Source organism: Carassius gibelio, chromosome B18 (assembly GCF_023724105.1).
Source record: "Carassius gibelio isolate Cgi1373 ecotype wild population from Czech Republic chromosome B18, carGib1.2-hapl.c, whole genome shotgun sequence".
NCBI lineage: Eukaryota > Metazoa > Chordata > Actinopteri > Cypriniformes > Cyprinidae > Carassius > Carassius gibelio.
The window spans coordinates 17,432,116-17,456,152 of NC_068413.1; the positions used below are offsets into that span (position 1 = coordinate 17,432,116).

The following is a 24,037-nucleotide window of genomic DNA, read 5'->3' on the forward strand; positions in this document are numbered from 1 at the left end:
GCTCGCTCCCCTGTCCTGCCGACTCTAATTCCCAGAGGCACCCACGGTTAAACACCCCAATAATTGTTCGAAGCCTGGCCAATTGGTTCCCAAAATTAGCGGGTGCCGGAGGAGCGGACTAACTGCCACCTCCACATAATGCTTTTGGTCCCGAAATTTAATAGCTATGGCTTTTACGGGGTATTCCACTATATCCCCGTGCACACACCTCACTTTAACCATGCGGCCCATATCCAATGCCCCAGATTGTATCAGGCTTTGATGGTTGGAGGTCTGGTTACAACCTGAATCCACCAAAGCCCGATAAATACCCCCCTTAATACTCACGGGTATTTGGTACAACCCGGCTTGATTGGGGGCAGCCTGCGGGTCGTCCGGGATCCGGACCAACGTCCCCACCTCCATGACCGGGCATCTATCCACAAAATGACCTGGATCCCCGCAACGCCAGCAGGCTGGCCCAGGCCTCCCCACTGCCCTAGTGGCCGGAAGTGGGTCAGGTGATCCCAGCGCGGCGGCCTCACTCCCCTGGGCAGGGCCCCTCTACCCGGCCACCAGCTCCGTCCCTGTCCTACAACGCGGCGTGGCCCTCGGTGGCCCCCCGACTCGGGTCCTAGTAGAAGGAACAGATTTTGGGGTGGGGGAAGAGAGAGAGGTAGGGGAAGAGAGAGAGATAGCTGGAAGGGGTTCGACCCAGTTGGATGGCCAGATCCAGCGACACCGGCCGGTGGCACTGAACCCACTGAGCAGTCTTTTTCGGGATACGGGAGAAGAACTGCTCCAGTACCACCGTGTTGATGATACTCTCTGCGTCGCTTCCTCCGGCCAACAGCCATTTGCGGCATGAGTCCCAGAGCTGCTGGGCCAGGACAAAGGGCCTGCCCGCTTCGGCCAGGTCCAGCGACCGGAAGCGCTGATGATGCTGCTCGAGGCTGAGGCCGACCCTTTGGAGAATAGCTCTTTTTAGGTCGGCATAAACCAGGAGGTTCGGAACAGCTCGCGGTCCTCCTGCTGGGCCTGCATCATCGCCTGGAAACGGCGATCGTGGTCGGCCCACAAGTCCAGCAGGGCCTGGTGGTGTTCTTGGTGCAGGCCCGCAAGCGACATGATGATCTCCACAAACGTCGATCCCAGTGTTCCTGGCGGAGTCTGCATGGCGGTGTGATTCTCCTTCCCTCCCAGGTTTTGGCACCAGTGTAGTGATATTAGGCTCAAGATCAACTGAGAAGGAAGGAGAACGGGGTCGGCGTTCTGAGGCTCGTGGTAATATTCATTAGCTCAAAAAGAAAACAAAACTCGCGCCACATGCGCATCAATCACATTCACTGAACACTATTCTGGTTTACGGTCTCTCCCGCACGTCTGCTGCTTTCTCCCACGAGTCCTCAGCTCTCTCTCCCGTCGCAGACCTCGCTGAACCACGCACATTCATCATGATCAGACTGGTCAGTTTGGTGGTTTTAAAGTGGTTTTGGATACTTTTCAGAGGGCCAGGCATTTGGAGACACTTCATCTTGTCAATCTTGTCGGTTTGGTGGTTTTAGAGTTTTGGACTCAATTTTGTTCTTCAGATCAGTTGTTTTGGTGGTTTTCAAGTGGTTTTGGACATTTTTTAGGTGATCAGACATAAATTTTGCACACAGGGGTGGTCAGACCTGTGGGTTTGGTGGTCATACAGTTTTTATCACTATTTTTTTTTTTTTTTTTTGGATAGACTAGTCAGTTTGGTGGTTATTTGAGTGGTTTTGTACAATTTGTGGGTGGTCAGGTTGGTCTATTTGTTGGTTTTAGATACTTTTTAGGTGAACAGGTGGTGGTTTTAAAGTTATTTAGATACTTATAATGTGGATTTCAGGGATTTTGGGTGCATTTAATTCTACAAACCAGCTGAAAATCAGCTTGACCAGTTATGAACACCAGCCTAGACCAGCCTAGACCTAGACCTGACCTACTAAGACCAGTTAAGAATTTTTTCCCCTTCAGTGTAATTTCAGGAAATGTGCTTCAGCAGCTGGTTCTATACTGTAATCCTGATGATGTCTCCTGCTTTTAGGTTTGCCTGACCTGGTTCCTGACCCGAATTATGTCCAAGCTTCCACATACATTCAAAGAGCCCATATGTACTCTTTACGCTGTGCTGCAGAGGAGAAGTGTTTGGCCAGGTGAGAATCCTCAATTCTTCTATTTATGAAAAGGCAAAACAAAGCTGGTCAGGCAGTATTTACACAATAACCCTCCCACACTCGTTTACATCTGTTTACACCACACCATACAATAATACTTCAAACAACTAACAAAAAGTGTGTTGATGATGTCTGATGCAGAAGTATGGGTGGTGTCACATCATATAAATCCAGCCTGCTGTTATGAGCTCATCTCATATATACAACATGTTTTATTACTCAGTGCTGCAGTCCCTCATGAAGGTTTATTTGTTTATTATTATTTTTTTTTTCCTCAGCTCCGCCTATAGTGATGAAACCACAGACTACAGTCTCAGGGTTCTTCTGCGCTTCCCTCAGAGAGTGAAGAACCAAGGGACAGCTGATTTCATGCCCAACCGGCCTCGTCACACCTGGGAGTGGCACAGCTGTCACCAGTGAGTCTCTCTTTTACATCTGTATATGTGGAGACATCATGGGCATAGAATATGCAGGGTACGTGGAGAACTTTTAATAAAATGCAAATTAGTCCCCCTTACTTTTGACAGGCAGGTGTGTTCACACACAGCTTTTCTAGGGCCAGTGTAAATAAATCTACATTTGAAGTTTAAGAGACAGTATAGTCCATGCATGACCTGACGTTTTATTCACAATTATGAGCTAATGTGAACACTATAAAGCACTAAACACTCATGCAGTGCATGACTCATTCATACTCGAAGCCAGAGGGCATTCTCATGCAGAAAGTCCATCACAGATTCATATATATATATGACAACAGGTGTTTCCTTCTCAGTTTGTGATTGTTTAAATACTTCTCTATAACTCACATTTATTTGTACTCGGTATTAAATAAATATTATATATATTATTATATATATTATTAAATATTATATATATCATAAATATTGGTATTATAAGTCAGTTGCACATGTACTAAGTGAGAGTTGCCATATTTTTGAGTAGTAGGCCATATTTTTGTGAGTGGTGTGAGAATGTGTGTGTGTGTTTGTGTTTGTGTGTGTGTATGTGTGTGTGTGCGTGTGTTTGTGTGTGTGTGTGTGTGTGTGTGTGTGATTTTTCATTCAAATGTAGTTTGCTCAGGGATTTGGCAACCGGCCCCTGAAATGTCTGTCATCCCCTCATCAAATAAGATTTAATATGTTTGGCATGTTATGGGAAATATAGTATCCCTGTGGAAACTCTGAACTCTGTCAGAGGAAAGTACCTGTTTTCCCTGCCGCAGTCCTTCAGGTATTACCACAGCTTTCCGAGAAAACACTTTTGCCATACAGACTGCAAGAAACAGCGGCGTGACACATAGAGTCAGACTTCTGACTCACCTGCTGGGATATTCATGCATTTCAAAGACTTGACCAGAAACAAAGAGCATTGCTTTAAATAATTATTTCAATGCTTAGTGAAAGTGAAAGTCGTGACATTTGCCAAGTATGGTTACCCATATTTGGAATTGGTGCTCTGCATTTAACCCATTCAAGTGCACACACACAGCAGTGAGAAGTGAACACACTGTGAACACACACCCGGAGCAGTGAACACACACACACACACACTGTGAACACACACCTGGAGCAGTGAAAACACTCACACACACGTTTGTTTTTGTGAAAAGTGGGGACATCCCATAGGCGTAATGGTTTTTATTCTGTAGAAACTGTATATTCTATCGCCATTCACCAACCCTACACCTAACCCTAACCCTCACAGGAAACTTTGTGCATTTTAACTTTCTCAAAAAAACTCATTCTGTATGATTTATAAGTGTTTTGAAAAATGGGGACATGGCTTATGTCCTCATAAGTCACCCTCTCCTTGTAATACCTGTGTCATACCCATGTCATTATACAGAGTTGTGTCCTGATATGACACAAAAACATGCCCACACACTGTGAACACACACCCGGAGCAACACACACACACTTTGAACACACACCTGGAGCAGTGAACACACACACACACACTGTGAACACACACCTGGAGCAGTGAACACACACACACACACACACACACACTGTGAACACACACCCGGAGCAGTGAACACACACACACACTGTGAACACACACCCAGGGGCAGTGAACACACACACACTGTGAACACACACCTGGAGCAGTGAACACACACCCGGAGCAGTGAACACACACACATTGTGAACACACACCTGGAGCAGTGAACACACACTGTGAACACACACCAGGAGCAGTGAACACACACACACCCGGAGCAGCGAACACACACACACACACACACTGTGAACACACACCTGGAGCAGTGAACACACACACACACACACACACACACTGTGAACACACACCCGGAGCAGTGAACACACACACACACACACACACTGTGAACACACCTGCAGCAGTGAACACACACACACACACTGTGAACACACACCCGGAGCAGTGAACACACACACGCACACACACCGTGAACACACACCTGCAGCAGTGAACACACACACACTGTGAACACACACCCGGAGCAGTGAACACACACACACACACACACACGCACACACACTGTGAACACACACCCAGAGCAGTGAACACACATTGTGAACACACACACTGTGAACACACACCAGGAGCAGTGAACACACACACACACACTGTGAACACACACCAAGAGCAGTGAACACACACACACACTGTGAACACACACCCAGAGAAGTGAACACACACACACTGTGAACACACGCCCAGAGCAGTGAACACACACACACAGCAGTGGGCAGATATAGATCCAGTGCACAGGGAGCAACTGGGGGTTCAGTGCCTTGCTCAAGGGCACTTCAGTCATGAGTACTGAGGGAGGAAGAGAGCACTGTTCATTCACTGTTCATTCACCTAAACCTACAACTCCTGCCAGCACCAAGACTCAGAACAAAAGTGGCAGACTTGTTACTTAATTGTACAGGTGAAAATCTCCAGTGAAAACTCTTATTTGGATCATATATTCCAAAACGTAGGCAAGAATCTGTGATTCCTGAGTACAGTATCCACACATTCACCTCAAAGCATTAGATTCCTGCCGGTGCACGACCCACACAAGGAAGATAATTCAACAAATAACTGCAATTGCAGGTTTCAAACAGAGATGCCGACAAAGAGGCAAAACCTTATGGACTGCAGCTTTAATAAAAATAAAATAACACTAGGTGGTATTGCCATGGTCCTTTTTTCATATCAGTATCGTCTCTTCTCTCTCTATCTCTGATCAGACATTACCACAGTATGGATGAGTTCAGTCACTATGATCTTTTAGAGGTCAGCAGCGGCCGGAAGGTGGCAGAGGGACACAAGGCCAGCTTCTGTCTGGAGGACACGACCTGCGACTTCGGCCATCTCAAACGATACGCCTGTACTTCACACACCCAGGTGCACTTCTGAGACACATTTGTTTATTTTTTGTTAAAAATAAAATTATTAGTACGGCACTGTTTTTTGATTATTCTAATGTTTTGATTTGTTTTAATATTGCAGGGTCTCAGTCCAGGTTGCTATGACACATACAATGCAGATATTGATTGCCAATGGATTGACATCACTGATGTTCAGCCAGGAAACTATATACTCAAGGTAACGTTCTCAAAGATGAACTAAACAATTACACTCATTCTCCTATTTCACACCGAATGCATTTCACGCATGTCATCAACTCTTCTGTTTGTTATCAGTGCTCATAAATAAGACAGATACAGACATGTCTCTTCAGGCAGATCCCAGCCGCTCACTTTAAGACTTTCAGCAAAACTACAACACAATAGATGAAGTACACAGCAAGAGGTTGCCATTACCTTCTACTCTGAGGCTAAGATTTAATATCCTTTCATAGCAATAGAAGATTGAACAGCAAACAGTCTGCAAGAATTGAAAGAATTGCCAAAAATGTGTCTTAGTCAAGGCTGGAGACTGACAGACAGAAATGAGCTACTAAATGTAGGGGCTATGTACTTTTTCCACAGATGACAGGTGCGGTTCTGCATATATTTTTGCTGAGGAAAAGATTTCAAAGTCAACTTTTCATTGCACTCTCTCTCTCTCTCTCTCTCTCTCTCTCTCTCTCTCTCTCTCTCTCTCTATATATATATATATATATATATATATATATATATATATATATATATATACATATATTAGGGGTGTAACGGTTCACAAAATTCATGGTTCGGTTCGATACGATACACTGATGTCACAGTTCGGTTCGGTAAGGTTCGGTACGTTTTAGATAAAGCAAAATGTAAAAACATCTCAACTTTTCAGAATGCTGCAAGCGCACTGCGGGTCATGTGACAAGAACTAACCAATCTGCTTCATCCTTTCCCGTAACAACGTTGAAAGCTCAGCCAAGATGAAGGAACAGCTGATCATAGTTGTATATGGATTGCAATTTTGAAATAAATTTAGTAGCAGAGCTAGCCTACTGCAAGCGATTTTTAGAGCTGCAAATCCATTTTTCCTTTGCTGAAATTTCCACGTCTTCATGGAGAGAGCACATCATTGTTGCTTAGCAAAGGCAGATGCCTCAGGGGCGCTTCTGCCCGAGCACTTTGGAAAGAAGGAGAAAGAAGGAGAAAGAAGCGCCTAGCATTTTCCACGCGTTCTGTCTCACTCAGCACGCGCTGAAGGCTCGTTGCAAAATGCCTAATGCATTTAGAATCAGAATCAGAATCAGAAAGAGCTTTATTGCCAAGTATGTTTGCGCATACAAGGAATTTGTTTTAGTGACATAAACTTCCAGTACACAGAGACACCAACACACAGACAAAAAAAAAAAAAAAAAAAAAAAGGTAGTCAAATAAATAAGTGTATAAACAATTGTGCTATAAATGATAATGGAATAGGATTGAAAAAGATGCAGGGATGTACTAGGATGGAGGGGTAACAAATAAATATAAGGATGTTGCACTTTGTTTGCATAAGCATAAGTGGGGAACATTTAACTGTTCATGAGGTAGATTGCCTGGGGGAAGAAACTGTTTTTGTGCCTTGCTGTTCTGGTATTTGCGGCTCTGAGACGCCGGCCAGATGGCAAAAGTTCAAAAATGGGGTGACTTGGATGTGAGGGATCCAGAGTGATTTTATGAGCCCTTTTCCTCACTCTGGATGTATACAGTTCTTGAAGGGTGGGCAGGGGAGCACCAATAATCCTTTCAGCAGTCCGAACAGTTCTCTGTAGTCTTCTGATGTCTGATTTTGTTGCTGAGCCAAACCAGACAGTTATAGAAGTACACAGTACAGACTCAATGACGGCTGAGTAGAACTGTTTCAGCAGCTCCTGTGGCAAGTTAAACTTCCTCAGTTGGCGAAGGAAATACAACCTTTGTTGGGCCTTTTTTACAATGGAGTCAATGTGATTGTCCCACTTCAGGTCCTGAGAGATGGTGGTTCCCAGGAATCTGAATGACTCCACTGCAGTCACAGGGCTGTTCATGATGGTGAGTGGGGAAAGTGCAGGGGGGTTTCTCCTGAAGTCCACGATCATCTCCACTGTTTTGAGCGTGTTCAGCTCCAGGTTGTTAAGACTGCACCAGACAGCCAGCTGCTCAACCTCTTGTCTGTAAGCAGACTCATCACCGTCCTGAATGAGGCCGATGACTGTAGTGTCATCTGCAAACTTCAGGAGCTTGACAGAGGGGTCTTTAGAGGTGCAGTCGTTGGTGTACAGGGAGAAGAGCAGAGGGGAGAGAACACATCCCTGAGGGGCACCAGTGTTGGTGGAGCAGCTGTTTGATGTGAATTTCCCCAGTCTCACTAACTGTTGCCTATCTGTCAGAAAGCTGGTGATCCACTGACAGATAGAGCTAGGAACAGAGAGCTGGGTCAGTTTGGTCTGGAGGGTTGTTGGGATGATGGTGTTGAAAGCCGAACTAAAGTCCACAAACAGGATCCTCACATAAGTCCCTGTTTTGTCCAGATGTTGCAGGATGAAGTGCAATCCTATGTTGATTGCATCATCCACGGACCTGTTTGCTCGGTAAGCAAACGGCAGGGGGTCCAGTAAGGGTCCAGTGATGTCCTTCAGATAACCCAGAACCAGTTTTTCAAACGACTTCATGACGACAGACGTTAGAGCCACAGGTCTGTAGTCGTTAAGTCCTGTTATCTTGGGTTTCTTTGGGATGGGGATGATGGTGGAGCGTTTGAAGCAGGAAGGTACTTCACACAACTCCAGGGATCTGGTGAAGATCTGTGAAAAGATGGGGGCCAGCTGGTCAGCACAGATTTTCAGACAGGCTGGTGTAACACCATCTGGGCCTGGTGCTTTTCTTCTTTTGTTCTTCTTGAAGACCTGGCGCACATCATCTTCACAGATTTGAAGAGCAGTAGGTGTGGAACGGGGGATTGCAGGAGGTGTTAATGGTTGTGCAGGGAGATGGTCAGAATGGGTGTTGGGGGTTTCAAATCTGCAATAAAACTCATTCAGGTCGTTAGCAAGCCGTTGATTAGCCTCAGTGCAAGGGGATGGTGTCTTGTAGTTTGTGATGGCCCTCAGTCCTCTCCAAACTGAAGTTGAGTCGTTGGAAGAAAACTGGTCTTCCAACTTTTTAGCGTAGTTCTTTTTAGCCGCTCTGATCTCCTTGTTCAGTGTGTTCCTGGCCTGATTGTACAAGACCCTGTCCCCATTTCTGTAGGCATCCTCTTTGGCCTGACGAAGATGTCTGAGTTTTACTGTAAACCATGGCTTATCATTGTTGAATGTTAAATAAGTCCTGGTAGGAATGCAAACATCCTCACAGAAACTAATATAGGATGTTACAGTCTCTGTGAGTTCGTCCAGATCGGTGGTAGCAGCTTCAAAAACACTCCAATCAGTGAGGTCAAAACAAGATTGTAAATCCTGCTCCGTTTCGCTGGTCCATCTCTTCACAGTCCTTACTACAGGTTTAGCAGATTTAAGTTTCTGTTTGTAGGATGGTATAAGATGAATCAGACAGTGATCAGAATTTCCCAAAGCTGCTCGTGGAACAGAGTGATATGCATCCTTTATTGTGGTGTAACAGTGATCCAATATATTACTGTCTCTGGTGGGACATGTAACATGCTGTCTGTATTTTGGCAGTTCACGGGAGAGATTGGCTTTATTAAAGTCCCCCAGAATGATTAAAACAGAGTCCGGGTGTTGTTGTTCTGTCTCTGTGATCTGATCAGCAAGTTTCTGTAAAGCTGAGCTCACATGCGCTTGCGGATGGATGTAAACACTGACCAGAATGAACGAATGAAACTCCCGCGGCGAATAGAATGGCTTGCAGTTGACAAACTGCATTTCTACATCAGGACAGCACATCTTCTTTAACACAGTTACATCTCTACACCACCGCTCATTGATGTAAAAGCATGTCCCGCCGCCGCGCGATTTCCCCGTGGATTCTGATTCGCGATCCGCTCTGAACAGCTGAAAGCCCGGCAGATAGAGCGCGCTGTCCGGTATGGTGTCATTCAGCCAGGTTTCCGTGAAACACAGAGCAGCAGAGTGAGAGAAATCCTTATTTTTCCGAGAGAGCAGAAGGAGTTCGTCTGTTTTGTTGGGTAGAGAGCGGAGATTTGCCAGATGGATGCTAGGCAACGGCGTTCGAAATCCACGCTTCCTGAGTCTGACGAGCGCTCCCGATCGCTTCCCCCGTCTGCGCGTCCTGAAGCGTTTGATCAGCGCCGCCGCTCCTCCGATAACAACGTTCAGTAAAACGTCTGAATAATTTAAATCTGGTAAAAGATCTTGTGGTGTGTTCTGCCGAATGTTCAGCAGTTCATCCCTGGTGAAACTGATAGTGTTTGTTAAACAAAAAACAGGAAAAACGAACAAAAACAGTACAAACACTGGAGAGCCAAGCACTGAAGCAGCCATGCGCGGCGCCATCGAGTACAGAAAAACAGACCAGAAATAGAAGATCCTCCAATAACCAACAGGTATGGTGTTTGGGTGCACTTTGGATTCCCTGTAAGCTATGGTGATGATAGAATGAATGGTAAATAGTAAGGTCTAATATCCGCGGCTATAATGTAAATGTAATGTAAATGTAGCCTACCAATCGCCGCGGTGATGTCTTTTGCCCTGTTTGAGTCAGTTGGAAATGTCTGTCTAAATGTTGCGGGATAGTTTGTTGCGTGTATGTTTCTCCTTTTTTATCGTCTTTTCCCAGATACTGACACACTAAGGTGATGTCGGCGTAAATGAGTTGACATGTGTCAAGTATTCCCGCTGTTGTTGTTTTTTCTTTTTCTTTTTTTTTTCTTTTTTGTGTATTCCCGCTGGTGTACCCTATTGTCATGTAGCAGATGTGACATACCGTTGTTTTTTTTATCCACCACTCTCTTGCCATCACCATTATAGCTTACAGGGAATCCAAAGTGCACCCAAACACCAGACCTGTTGGTTATTGGAGGATCTTCTATTTCTGGTCTGTTAAACGCATTGGCCATTTTGCAATGAGCCTTCAGCGCGTACTGAGTGAATGAGCGAGCGCCTGACTAAGTAGCCTAACATAAACATAGTTGGTATTTTTTTCTTCTTCGGGAGTGTCAGGGGCGTTGCCTGTCACGTCGTTTGGGTTATTGGGCTACCTTGTTGAATGCATATCAATATATTTCACTTTTTTTTTTTTTATATATAATTAATTAGTCTAACGAACCGTTCGGTGCATAATGCGTACCGCGTACCGAACCGAAAGCCTTGTACCGAAAGGTTCAATACGAATATGCGTATTGTTACACCCCAAATATATATATATATATATATATATATATATATATATATATATATATATATATATATAAAATGTATGTGGATGTTACATGTCACACTGAACTGAACACACTGAACAGACTGGATGTTACATGTCACACTGAAGGCTGGAGCATCCCAGGAATATACATATATATATATATATATAAATATATATATATATATATATATATATATATATATATATATATATATGCCACGAGCCGGGCTAGAACTCGGGTCTCTGGTGTGGCGGTTGAGAGATCTGCCACTAGGCCACAGAGGCTGAGGTGTTGGACCCAATTGAAATACTCAAGGGAGGACTCCACGCAATATTGGTTTATTAAATAAAAAAAATAAAAAAATAACACTTTGCAAGCCAAAAATCCAACAAAATTTCTTCTCAGACAGAGGAATTAATAACAAGAGAGATAATGGGAAAACAAAACCACAAGGGAAAATAAAAACTCCATGAGAAAACAAAACTAGAGCATGTGAACAATCAAATAACTAGGAACACCTTACTTGAGGTAGCATGGAAAGACTTGGAAGGACTTGTAAATTCAGAGCTGGTAGCACGTAGCCTGGACTCAAAAACCAAGTGTCAAATAAAGGGAAAGACTCAGCTAAAATACTCTAAGAGAAACAAGGCACAGGTGACCTGGATAACCCTAACAAGAGTAGACAAAGAAGAACTAAGACAGAAGGGAACACAGGGGACCTCTAGAGGCACGGAGACAAACTACAGGAGGTCAAATGCTGACAGGACCCCCTCCTCTAGGAACGGCTTCTGACGTTCCTTCCAGAACACCCCGGCCTCCGGGTGTGAAACTCCCGTGTCAAACTTGGGTCAAGGATGTCTTTGGCAGGAACCCAGGAGCGCTCCTCTGGCCATTAGCCCTCCCAGTCCACCAGGTATTGTAGTGAGTTCTGGACCCTCCGGGAGTCCAGTTTCCGGCACACTGTGTAGGCTGGCTGGCCATTTATGATCCTGGGAGGTCGAGGGGGGCCTGTGCGGGGGAGCAAATGGAGAAGACAAGACAGGTTTTAGTAACGAGACATGAAATGTGGAGTTAATTCTAAGGGAACGAGGGAGAAATAAATTATCTTAATAAATGATTCCTTGCTATGCGAAAAGGGCCGATGTATTTCTGGGAGAGTTTCTTGGATTCGACCCGGAGGGGCAGGTGCTTTGTAGATAGCCAAACTTTATCTGGGAAGTCCGAAGGATGGTACATCTGGCCTTCCTCCACATAAGCCGACAGCGCTGGACAAAGCGTTGGGCCGAGGGAACACCAACTTGCAACTCTTCCTCTGGGAATAATGGAGGGGTATATCCAAACTGGCATTCAAAGGGGGATAGTACAGTGGCCGAGGACTGGAGGGTGTTGTGGGCATATTCGGCCCAAATAATACAAGTGGCCCAAGACGTGGGATTGTTAGCCGCCATACACCGTAGGGTGGTCTCCAGGTCCTGATTAATACGTTCTGTCTGGCCATTAGACTCCGGATAGAACCCAGACGATAGGCTGGCCGTGGCCCCAATCAGCCTGCAGAAGGCTCCCCAGAACCGGGACGAGAACAGGTATTGCCCTTGGTTGGCGGAAGGCCTTTAACAAAGTCCAGAGAGAGATGTGACCATGGCCTGCAGGGAATAGGTAAGGGACGGAGCAGTCCCTGAGGTCGCTGATGTGCAGACTTTCCTTGGTTGCATACAGGGCAGGCCTCCACACAGACTTTAACGTCCTTCTTGATGGATGGCCACTGAAACCGCCGCTGGAGAAAGTCAAGGGTGCGGGCACTTACTGGATGGCAAGTCAAGGGAGACTCAAGATAGCTCGGATCGGGCAGCTTGAGGAACGAACAGGCGTCCAGGGGGACCACCACCTGGATCAGGCTCATGGGCAAGGGCCTCTCGCACCACTCTTTCCAGTTCCCACTGAAGGGGCGCGACGATACTAGACCTCAGAATTATTGGTATCAAAGGCCTCTCTTGTGTCTCAGGAGAGTAGGCTTGAGACAGGGCATCTGGCTTGAGGTTCTTGGTGCCAGGTCTGTAAGATAGGAGAAACTGGAATCGACTTAAAAACAGTGACCATCTAGCTTGCCGAAGGATTCAACCGCTTAGCCTGCTGGAGATACTCCAGGTTTTTGTGATCCGTGAGAACCTGAAAAGGATGCTGGGCCCCCTCGAGCCAGTGGCGCCACTCCTCCAAGGCCAGTTTTACTCCAAGCAATTCACGATCCCCCACGTGGAAGTTGCGCTCGGCATCCGACAGGCGACGAGACATGCCTCCGGACCCCACTGACCCTTGGTTCCTCCTCCCTTGGTAAGTGTTGTCAAGGGGGCCACAACAGAGCTGAAATTCTTAATTAACTTTTTATAGAAGTTTGCGAAGCCAATGAAACGTTGTACCTCCTTGACATTAGTAGGTATAGGCCAGTTGTGGATTGCCTCTACTTTCTTAGGGTCCATCTCCAGGTGGCCAAGGGTGACAATGAATCCAAGAAACTGAGCCTGGGTAACATGAAATTCACACTTCTCTGGCTTTACGTAGAGGTGATTGTCAAGGAGTCTCTGGAGAACCCTGCTAACATGCCCCTCATGCTCCTCCAGTGACTTTGAGAAAATGAGAATATCGTCAAGTTATACAAAGACAAACTGATTAAGAAGGTCCCGGAGGACATCATTAATTAGTGCTTGGAATACTGCGGGGGCATTGGTGAGTCCGAACGGCAATACGAGATACTCATAGTGGCCTGTGGGGGTGTTGAAGGCAGTCTTCCATTCATCTCCCTGCCGGATCCGCACAAGATGGTAAGCATTTCGGAGATCTAGTTTAGTGAAAACAGAGGCTCCTTGAAGCAGTTCAAAGGCTGTGGCCATGAGAGGTAGGGGGTATCGATTTCGAACTGTGATCTTGTTGAGGCCCCGGTAATCAATACAAGGCACGGATGATACCGGCTACCAAGGACTCCTTAATGTAGAGATCCATAGCTGAGCGCTCTGGGGGAGACAAAGAGAAAATCCGACCCCTGGGAGGGCAAGAGCCAGGGAGTAATTCAATAGCACAGTCGTAAGCACGGTGAGGTGGTAAGGAGGTGGCCCGGGACTTGCTGAACACTGCCTTAAACTCATGATAAACTCCGGGGACTCGAGACAGGTCGATAGACTCTTGAAACTCAGGACAAGGGGCTGGGGAACTCTGAAGTTGGCAGGAGAGTTGACAAGTAGAACCCCAGCTTAGGATAGTGCCAGTGGGCCAGTCGATATGGGGATTATGTCTGCACAGCCAAGGGTGACCCAGGATAACAGGGTACTCAGGGGAGTCAATAAGACATTAAAAATAGTAATGTTCCCAAACTTTTGGTCTGTACTGTATGCATCTAATGTATATATTTATGTAGGCACTGCATGCCCAAAATATGTAATAATGTGAGCATAATATATATTGTGGTGTGCACTTACTTTTTCACAGCACTGAAGGTTTAAATTCTGTTTAAATTCCAGCTCCAAGTTAACCCCAAGTACTTGGTGCATGAGTCAGACTACACAAACAATGTAGTCAGGTGCAATATCCACTATACGGGCCGCTTTGTCAGGACAACAAACTGCAAAATCTCCCAGTAAGTACAAATCACTTTTTGAGTGTGGTAATGGATCAGTAGCTCCATAATGTATGGCATATATTCATCTGCATGCTTTAAAGTAAAGTTTCAAAAAGGAGTTTTCACTGCAGTGCCATAGAAGAATGTCTTGATGATCAGCTCTTAGAAGGACCATGTTTTTCGTAGTGCTTTAATATCTAAAGAACCTTTTTACACTTTAAATTCATTTTGGTCAAAGGTAAGTTTTTCATGAATGGGAAAGGTTCTTCATGGAACCATCAATGTCAATATAGAACCTTTAATTTTCCACATCTACGAAACTCAACAGAGCAAATGACTTGAAATGTTTCTTCTGCTCCTATAGGTCATGATCTGTCAGATCCGGATGAATCCCCATGGTAGCGCTGTCCATTGCAATGTGAATGGAATTCCTGGTGCATTTGTCTCAGTTCCCATATTTGTGATGTTCTTGTGAAGCTGGGAGGAATGAGCACACATAATGTCACCCTCACGCAAAAACAAACACAACCTGAGGAATCCCATACTTCACAGCACACCACAGACCAACGTCTATTTTCCTTCCAGCCACCCCAATAACCCTGGTTTTTCATAAAAACACACACTTGCTGCCCCCAATTAAGTTTAATTCCTTCACCATTTTAAGTGGGTTACTTCACTGGAATGCAAAGTGAGATCAGGTATGGCACTGGTGAACTGTAATTCTGTCATTCAGATCAGGACAATCAGCAACTGGAAACAATCCTCCTATTTTTCCAAGCCTCTCTTTTTGTCTGTGCCACTTTGGTGAAGGTGCAATACTGAACGAAAGAGTTGTATGAGAGAATGGCCTGCCTCTCAGTCATCCTCCAGCAAACCAATTAAGTAAAAAGTGGTTTTAGTTTGAATGAGGGACCTGGAAAAAATAGCTTTGGGATTAAAGCACTTTGAATAAATGCCTTGAATCCAAAAGCTGGAGGCAGTTTATCAAGGTGTTTTTACCTTGGAGGTTTATTATAGTCTTTTACTTAACCTGCTGAGATTTACATTACATTTAATTGTAATATTGCCTTATATGTCAGTACATTGATAATCCAATAAAGCAAACTACTTAAATTTAAGCCATACTTGAGATGTTCCCCCTACAAGTAGCTGACACTCTATCAGTTTGGTTTTCTGTGATTAAATGGATATTTCAGGTTCAGTACAAGAATTAACAAACAGAATTTGTGGCATAATATTGATTACTGTACCACCACTAATCATTTACAAGTAAGTACACTTGATTTGAAACCTTTAAAAGTTATTGTAAAAATTTAAAAGTATTGTAAATTGTGCATCATTTGAGTTGATTTTAGCATCGTCATGGCAGTGAAATTGTAAAATTGGATGTAACTAAACAAAAAAAAAAAAAAAAAAAATTGATTTTCTGCACAAAAATCATGCATATCATGAACAACTTGTGGCTGTACTATTTAAAAGTGTTTCCAATGTAAGCAAACGAAAATGGTAATGCTGTTAATGGTTATGCTGTAAACGGTAAGGTTTTTTTTTTTTTTTGGGGGGGGGGGGGGGGGCAACATTAATTATGCATTTGCCAGACAATTGTACTCTAAAGAGACTTGCATTGCATTGAAGGTATGCACTTTATCAGTTCATGGATTCCCTGGGAATCGAACTCATCGATCTACATTTACATTTGCATTTGGCAGACGGTTTTATGCATGACTTACAATGCATTTAATGTATGCATTTTAAAAGTCAACACGTTCCCTGTGAACTGAACCCATGACCTTGCTGTTGCTAACTGCATGATCTACATTTACATTTATGCATTTGTCAAACCTTTTTTGAAAAGTGAATTACACTGCAATCAAGATATGCTTTTTTTCAGTCAGTGCATTCTCTGAGAGTTGAACCAATGACCTTGATGTTACTAACTACAGTACATGAGCTACATTTACATTTATGCATTTACCAGAACGTTTTATCCCCCCCCCCCCCCAAAAAAAAAGAAAAGAAAAAATTAATTGCATTCAAGTGTATGCATTTTGTCACTTCATGCATTCCCTGGGAATTCTAATGCCATGATCTATTATTTAAGCTGCAGAAACATTATGTCACAAGTGCTGGTGTATTGAACTTGTATTGAAGCCAGGAATATTCCTTGAGTGTTAAGTTTGTAAACCTTCCTTTGTGAGATTTACTTGGACGGACGACCATGTTGGAACATATCTATTGTTTTTTTAACTGCCAACACTGGTCAGCTGCCACAGGTCTCATATATGATACAGTTAACCCACTGATGCATGCTGTTGTCTAGGTAAGAAAATACTTTATTTTATCATATCATATTCATATCCACTGTTCTCATGTACTGTGTGGAGGGACATGCTGTACTTACTGTGTTACACTCCAGGAATTCATATTTCTTTGTATCTGAAATTGAGATTTATGCCTTGATTGTTAAATCGAACACAAACTTAGTTGATACTACTGTTGCAAAGCTAACATTGCATAACTTGATGTTACTGACAATCTTAATTCTATCCGTACCTACCTCGGAAAGAGAAAGTTAAACATATGCAGCGAAAAAGAGCTCCTTATGATGCTATGCTTGAAGAGCCCTAAATGACAAACATCCAACACACATGCTATAATCTATTAAATTCAGTTAAATGCATGCAAGACCAGCTTTCTGTGGGGGTCATCGGATATGAGTGAATGGAGTGTGTGTTATGATGCATCACATGCTTCAACCAAAGCTAAATGAATTCCTTTCTGTGGTGAGCAGTTTTATTATGAAAACTTGTTACAGTCTTTTCCCATTATCATGATACAGATCAAATGCAGAACAGAGTTTGTCTTATCATATCTCTTTATACTCTGAATAAATGATTATTATAACATTGTTTATAGTGTAGACAGTAAATGTGTGTCTGGTTGTTTTCTGCTTTTGTGGTCCAGGACAGGTGCAAATCAATCTCTTTGAGTTTTTGTTATCGTTGTGGTTATTGATTTTATTTTTCTGTGCTTAGAGTTCATACTGGATCTTTAAATAAAGACTGAGCTGTTTTAGTGCTAGTGTAGTTTAATTTTTTGACTAGAGACCATCTAAATTCAATTGAAGTCGTTGGAAAATACAATTGTGCCACACACTCGTCAAACTGCTAAAGTGGCAGAGTTTTAGGGAAAGTTTCCCATCTTCTGTCTGCGTTTGCACAGAACATGTACTGTACTGGATGCCAGTGTACCAAAACAATGTTTTGATTGAGAATTAGGCCAGTAATAAGAACTCTGTAACCCTAGAAGCAGAGCAAAAAAAAAAAAAAAAAAAAAAAAGATGACATCACATCCACCATTTTTTTTTTTTTTTTTTTTTTAAATAACAATCTACACGAACCAGAACACAATGAGTTTTTGTTAAGGTGAAGAACACTATGAGATGCTGGCTAAGCAGCAAAACATTTTAATCATTATTCTTCCTTTTGAATTGTATTTGTCACCAGCTGATTCCCTAGCTTGTGTGTATAAATATGAATGAATCCATGCATGTATAAATAAATAAATGGGTGCATGTATTTTAGTTTGTTTGTTTTTCAAATCAGTCAAGGAATGGCTTCTTTAGCATAAACAAAGTTTTTAATAATGATAACATTTTGAGAGACCACTGGTGTGAAAAAGTGAGTGGGAACTGTACAGTTTAAAGACTACATGCTTGTGTGTTTTCAGTGAGAAAATGATGCCAAATAAGAAGTGTAAGACCAAGTAAGACCTATTAGTGAATTCCACTGACATGACATCAGATTAAAAACAGAACTAGGAGAGTGTCAAGTAATACGTGTGCTTCGGAGTAAACACGTGCACGAGCTGATTTCCGTCACTGAAGGTCTGCAAGCCCTCAACGAGAAGAGAACAAAGATGACAGCGAACAGAGAGAGGGAGAAAATAGAAATGCCAGACCAGAAGATTAGAAGGGCGAATATGATTCATAAGAATCTGGCATTTCAGCTTAAACCAGCATAAACCGGCTGTTCTTACTGGCATTAGCTGATTACCAGATCGATCTAGTTTGATGGTTTTAGAAAGGTTTTTAACCTTATCACCTGTTCAGGCTTGAAGACCAGCTCGGCCATGCAGTCTGGAAAACCAGACAGAGCCTCTGAAAACTAGTTTAGACTAACAGGATGGTATTTTTTTTTTGTAGGAATGGAAAACAATGGAAAACACATGATGAAGTCAAATGCTCGAGTGACGCAACAACATGCAACAGTTCTTCAGTTAAGTTATTTGAGTTATGAAGCTCGTTATGACTCAGAAGTCATAACATTCAGAAACGAAGAGAGCCACTGCAATAATGAGACCAGAGCATGCATTTTTGCCTTGATGAGCTTTTTAACATGAATTTAGTAAATATTCAGTCACCAGTATAATGTATAGGCTATGCAACATGCTTTATAGTATTGCACATGTGTTCAGGGTATTTTTTAATCCAATTGAAAAATAGTTGTATTCAAGCATTTAGATGTTTTTTTTTTTTTTTTTTTTTTTTTTTTTGATCAGATTGTTTCAAGCTACATCACCTTTCTCAATTTAGTTCAAATGTTTTTGTGGCAATGTTCGCAAAACTTTAGCTTTGAGGTGTTCTCCAAGTTATGAACAACGTTCTTCCAGTAACGTCCAGTAAAGAGTTATCTGGTCTTTAATAATATTAAAACGTTAGCACAAAAACATTATTTACGCAACATTCATTGAACATTTTGTTGTATGTTTACGGTTAATGTTTTTAAAATGTGGCTACTTGTTTCAAAACATCCAAAGAACATTCACGAATAACATTCCCATACTATTTCCTAAACTATTTCCTATTTTTCTAAACAAACATTAAGAAACTGAACATTTGGACGTCATGTTTCATAACTTCCTTGGAACTTATTTTTGGCTTTTAAAATCCAAGTATGAATGGATTATGTGGATCCATGTGAAAACTTGGTCATATGGTTTATGTACAAATCCAATGGAGCATTTGATCTGCTGTTCAATATTCTTCGAGCATGACTTGTGACGATAAAGTAAGTAGAAAACATAACAGCAGACGGTCGACCTGAGATGCTTGTGTAGTGAGTGGTTGTTTTGCTCTCACGACATCATGACGCAATGTTCTGGACGTCGCTGTGATTTATCTCCATGCAGACTGCTATTCTCCGCCATTAAATCAAATGAATAACAACTTGGACTCAGTGGGAGATTATCTTGAAGAGAGAGAGAGAGCACCGTGGTAAATAATTCAACTATCACTTATGGTGAAAAACAAAAGCATGAAGATGTTTCACTTCAGTCTCAGCGACCGGCTGGTTTACTTTAATAATGACGGCCTGTTGCAAGCCGAGGTCGTTCGCCTGAGCTAATGAACTCCTCATCATCTCTATTTATGTGTGCCATTAGGTTTGAAGGTCTTAGAAGAAAGAAAATGAGTTGTGTTGGCAATCTGGCTTATGGCAGTAAACACCGGGAGTCCCTTTTTCCATCGCTCCTGTCCTCGGTGAAGGTGATTTTCCACAGCCTGCTTTCCACCCTCAGTTCTCAGTTACTCGCAAATGGGCCGTTCCTGAGACAACAAGCGAGCAATAGGGGAATTAATTCTCATTACAGAGGTGCTGCTAACAGAGGGCAAAACTGTGGCAGGAATACGCTTGTTTATAGACTCTCAGACAATTGGAACGAATGACTTGGAAAAGCTCTGGAGTTGCTTATTTTACAGGTTCTTCTCAGTCCTGATGAGGCTTTAAATCCACAGATGCTGATGTGGCACAAGGGTTTAAAACATTGACAACTTTGATACATGGTGGCTCAAGAGAGCTGATCCAAATCTCACGGGATCTTCACCCTGCAGCAGGCCTTTGGGTTTTAATTCAACTGTTAAAGCAGGTGACTGTTCAGTCTGAACTATGCAACACTGAATATATCTATCTATCTATCTATCTATCTATCTATCTATCTATCTATCTATCTATCTATCTATCTATCTATCTATCTATCTATCTATCTATCTATATCACAGCATTGGGATCGCTGAGACCCAGACATAAAGAAATGATGGTCAAGAGAACTACGATGCTTAAAAGCACATCATGTTGTGAAATAGTACACTGCAGTGCATTAGTAGCTTACAGGCATGATTATAATTCAGAAACAATGAGTCCCATCATTAAATAAAAGCAGAGATGAAGAAGTCAAAAAAGCAGCTAGGGGCACTGTTTAAAAGTTTAAATAAAGTTTGGATTGCATTATCTGTTTGCAATTGTTGCAGGGATGTGATGAATGCTGTACACAAGCAGACAACAAGAGGCAAACAACAGCTGATGTAACGCAAGATTACGAAGGACAAACTGAGTCTTTGTCCTCAAAACATGGATCTAACAGATGCTTTTATTCAATGACTTTCAACACTGCACACCATGCACACACACACACACGCATGCACACACACGCGCACACACACACACACATGCACACACACGCGCACATATATAGATACATATATATGCTATATACATAGTTTTATATTATACAAGTAATTACTAGCTACTAATTACATTTTTAACAGTGTAGATTATTTTATTCTCTCTAAAAGGTTTTGTATTACATATCACTAATTATTTTCTAAATCCTATGGAGTTGAACAATACACACATAAATAAGAGTCTACTCTTTTGATCTTTCCAAATAAATAAAAGTGCATCAAGTATTCTTTAACTGAGCAAAGGATTTAAAAGTAGAAAGTTACATTAGAACATACATTAAATGTTAGATGATGTGTATATATATATATATATATATATATATTTATATATATATAACATTAATCACATCCAAAATAAAAGTTTTGGTTTAAATTTAAACATTTGGTTTCAATTTTATATAATGCTGAGTTTTGAGGACTGGGTTAAGAGTTCATAAACTTTTTTGGACCTCTGTATATAAAGTGTGCAAATTAAGCAGTTCATGACCCAGACTTTGCAAAGCAACAATCCTTAGATTAACTTTATTATATCCCAAAACAAGAAAGAAGCTCCTCAGATGTTAGTGTATTTTAAAGCAGTGTTTTGATTGTGAAGATCAAGAGCGTGTTGATCATAAAGTGAAGGAGAATTCCATAAAAGAGAAAGGAGACAGAGGACATTAGACATCATCACATAGTAATTCTACACGGTGTGTGTGTGTGTGTCTGCAGTGTGTGTGTGTGTGTGTGTGTGTGTTTGTACAACCCAAGGATGAAGCTCTCTCACCCTTGAGCTGGAGGACATAAAGCCGCTCTGTTTACTGGACTCTGGCCTGGAGAACTGACTTCCTCTGTGTTCCCCTTCAAATTCACTTTATTCCTCTTCTCGCTCCTTTATCCAACCTCTCTGCACCCCCATCACAACCTAAAACCACATTTACCCTGTCATGTTCCCCCTGATAGAGTTTATCACAACATTGATAAGGTTCAGGCCACTGGGCCGGCCCAGATAACAGCTGTTGATTTTGGGGGGGGGGGGATGCAGCATTCTGGAAGAGCCAGCTGTCGTCTCACACTTGCCGTGGAGATCTCAAAACCAAACCAGACAGATGATGACGTCATGTCCCAGCCACCAGTACTTTATCATGCCTTCATGCCCAAGCCAAGAATACTACACTTGTAGAAGACTTTTGTGTAACACTTAACGTGACATTTTCCAACCCTTATGTTATCCTTAGGAAAATTACAGTTAAGGGGCTTTTTGCAACTCTTAATGGGTTTTAAGGGATACTTAAGAGAAATTCCAAGGGTTTACAACGTTTCACCGAAAGAAACCCTTAAGTAACATTTAAGGAATATTTTCTGCAATGCCCTTAAGTGTAAGAGAAACTTAAGGGCGATCCTAAGAGAAAATTACACTCAAGGTGCTTTATGCGAGATGGACTGAGATTATACATCTACCTGGGACCGACTCTTATGAAACAGAAGTCATGAATTTGCACTTGAAGTGCACTTAAAATATTTTATATATAAACTTTTCTTGCACATAATATAATATTGATGAAATAAAAGGCCACTTAAGTGTCTTGAAGAAAAACACATGCATGACTTTTCCTCAACACATTTAAGTAGACTTTTAAAAAATTGCATTAAAAGTTTTACTTAAAAATCATTTTTTTATTTGTGTTGCTTTAACGAATTACAATTTGTCTGTGTTGACTAACGTATTTAAGCAAATGAATTTAATATGCAATATGATTTAGCAATTATTAATCATATACTACACACATTCATACTATATAAAACATACTTTTTAACAGACACCACATAATCGGCTATCTAAAATAAATACTTAACCAAAGACTATATGCGCTTTCGGACACAGCCACACTGCGAGCCGCTATTTTTCGCGGGATTTTCATACCTGCTCAATAAACTCGAAAACTCCCAGAACAGACGTTTCAGAGAAAAGTGAGAAAGACACAGGAGCCAGTGCATCATCAGAATGATTTTAAAACAATATTTCAATATAAAAACGTGCAAACAGTTGCTTTAAAGCGGCAGAGATATGAATCTTTATAGTTGTTGACGCAGAGCGGTATCCCGTCACGTAGCTCGTTCTACACTAATTTAACTTAACTGCTGTTCAGAATTACTTAATTTCCTTCTAATACAAGCAACAGAAGAGCAGCTGTTTCGTGTGGTGAGTATCACAGAGAAAAGAGTATTCAGAGATAAACCCTAAACAAATCTTACTCTAATTTCTCATCTAAACTCTACATGAATTTCTGCCTTTATTTATGTTCACTTATACAAGAAGTACTGCATACTGAGTTGAAATATGGATCAAACTAGTATGCATGTTCAATATTTGATTAGAAATAGTGTTACATCAGTTCAATGTTGGCAAATTTAACAGTTATAACTGCACAAATGCACTAAGATATAAAGTGACCCTGACCTTTTACGGCTTGATCTTTAGGAGCATGAACACTCGGGCCCTCTGCTGTCAGTACAAGCCAATTTGAGCAGAGTCCAGGTTTGAGATGATATAATAGTCAGTATGCACTGATATAAGGAGCATATGTTTCACTGTGATTGCACTGACTTTATGGGTAATACTGTGTAAAACAATTTGATTGAATCTGGGAAATATGCTCATCTTCATTATACGGTCCCTGAGTTTTATTAAACCGCCTCTGTCTCAGTGCAGATCGTGTCCGTGATGTTTATGGCGGAGGATAGTGTTGTTGTCTTCTGGGATGCTCCGTGTGTCAAGCTCTAATGCGAACGATTCCATCATTGCTCTGCGCAGGGAGATACAAATGATGAGAAAGAAAGGGAGCATGAGACAAATCCATTTATTGTCTTCGGCAATCTAATCTAACACATGCTCGATGGATGTCCACGCTGAAAAGGCGCCTGCTTACATTTGCATCTAAGTGAGAATCAAGCTATTAGCCTGACTAAGTAGTGTAGCAAAGTCAGGGCTGTTGGGTGATGTGTGTCTGGGGAATCCCA

The 24,037-nt window shown here is 42.2% G+C and overlaps 1 protein-coding gene across 2 annotated transcripts in view; it reads left to right on the plus strand.

Moving 5' to 3' along the window:
• Window positions 1-18,095, plus strand: part of LOC127977916 (lysyl oxidase homolog 1) — a 40,367-nt gene extending 22,272 nt beyond the window's left edge. For both annotated transcript variants that reach the window (XM_052583145.1, XM_052583144.1), the window contains exons 2-7: window positions 2,054-2,162; window positions 2,462-2,599; window positions 5,408-5,564; window positions 5,670-5,765; window positions 14,420-14,535; window positions 14,882-18,095. In XM_052583145.1, the coding sequence (XP_052439105.1) occupies window positions 2,119-2,162; window positions 2,462-2,599; window positions 5,408-5,564; window positions 5,670-5,765; window positions 14,420-14,535; window positions 14,882-14,888 (558 nt within the window). In that variant the 5' untranslated portion in view covers window positions 2,054-2,118 and the 3' untranslated portion in view covers window positions 14,889-18,095. The remainder of the gene's footprint in view (window positions 1-2,053; window positions 2,163-2,461; window positions 2,600-5,407; window positions 5,565-5,669; window positions 5,766-14,419; window positions 14,536-14,881) is intronic.
• The last annotated feature ends 5,942 nt before the right edge of the window (window positions 18,096-24,037 follow it).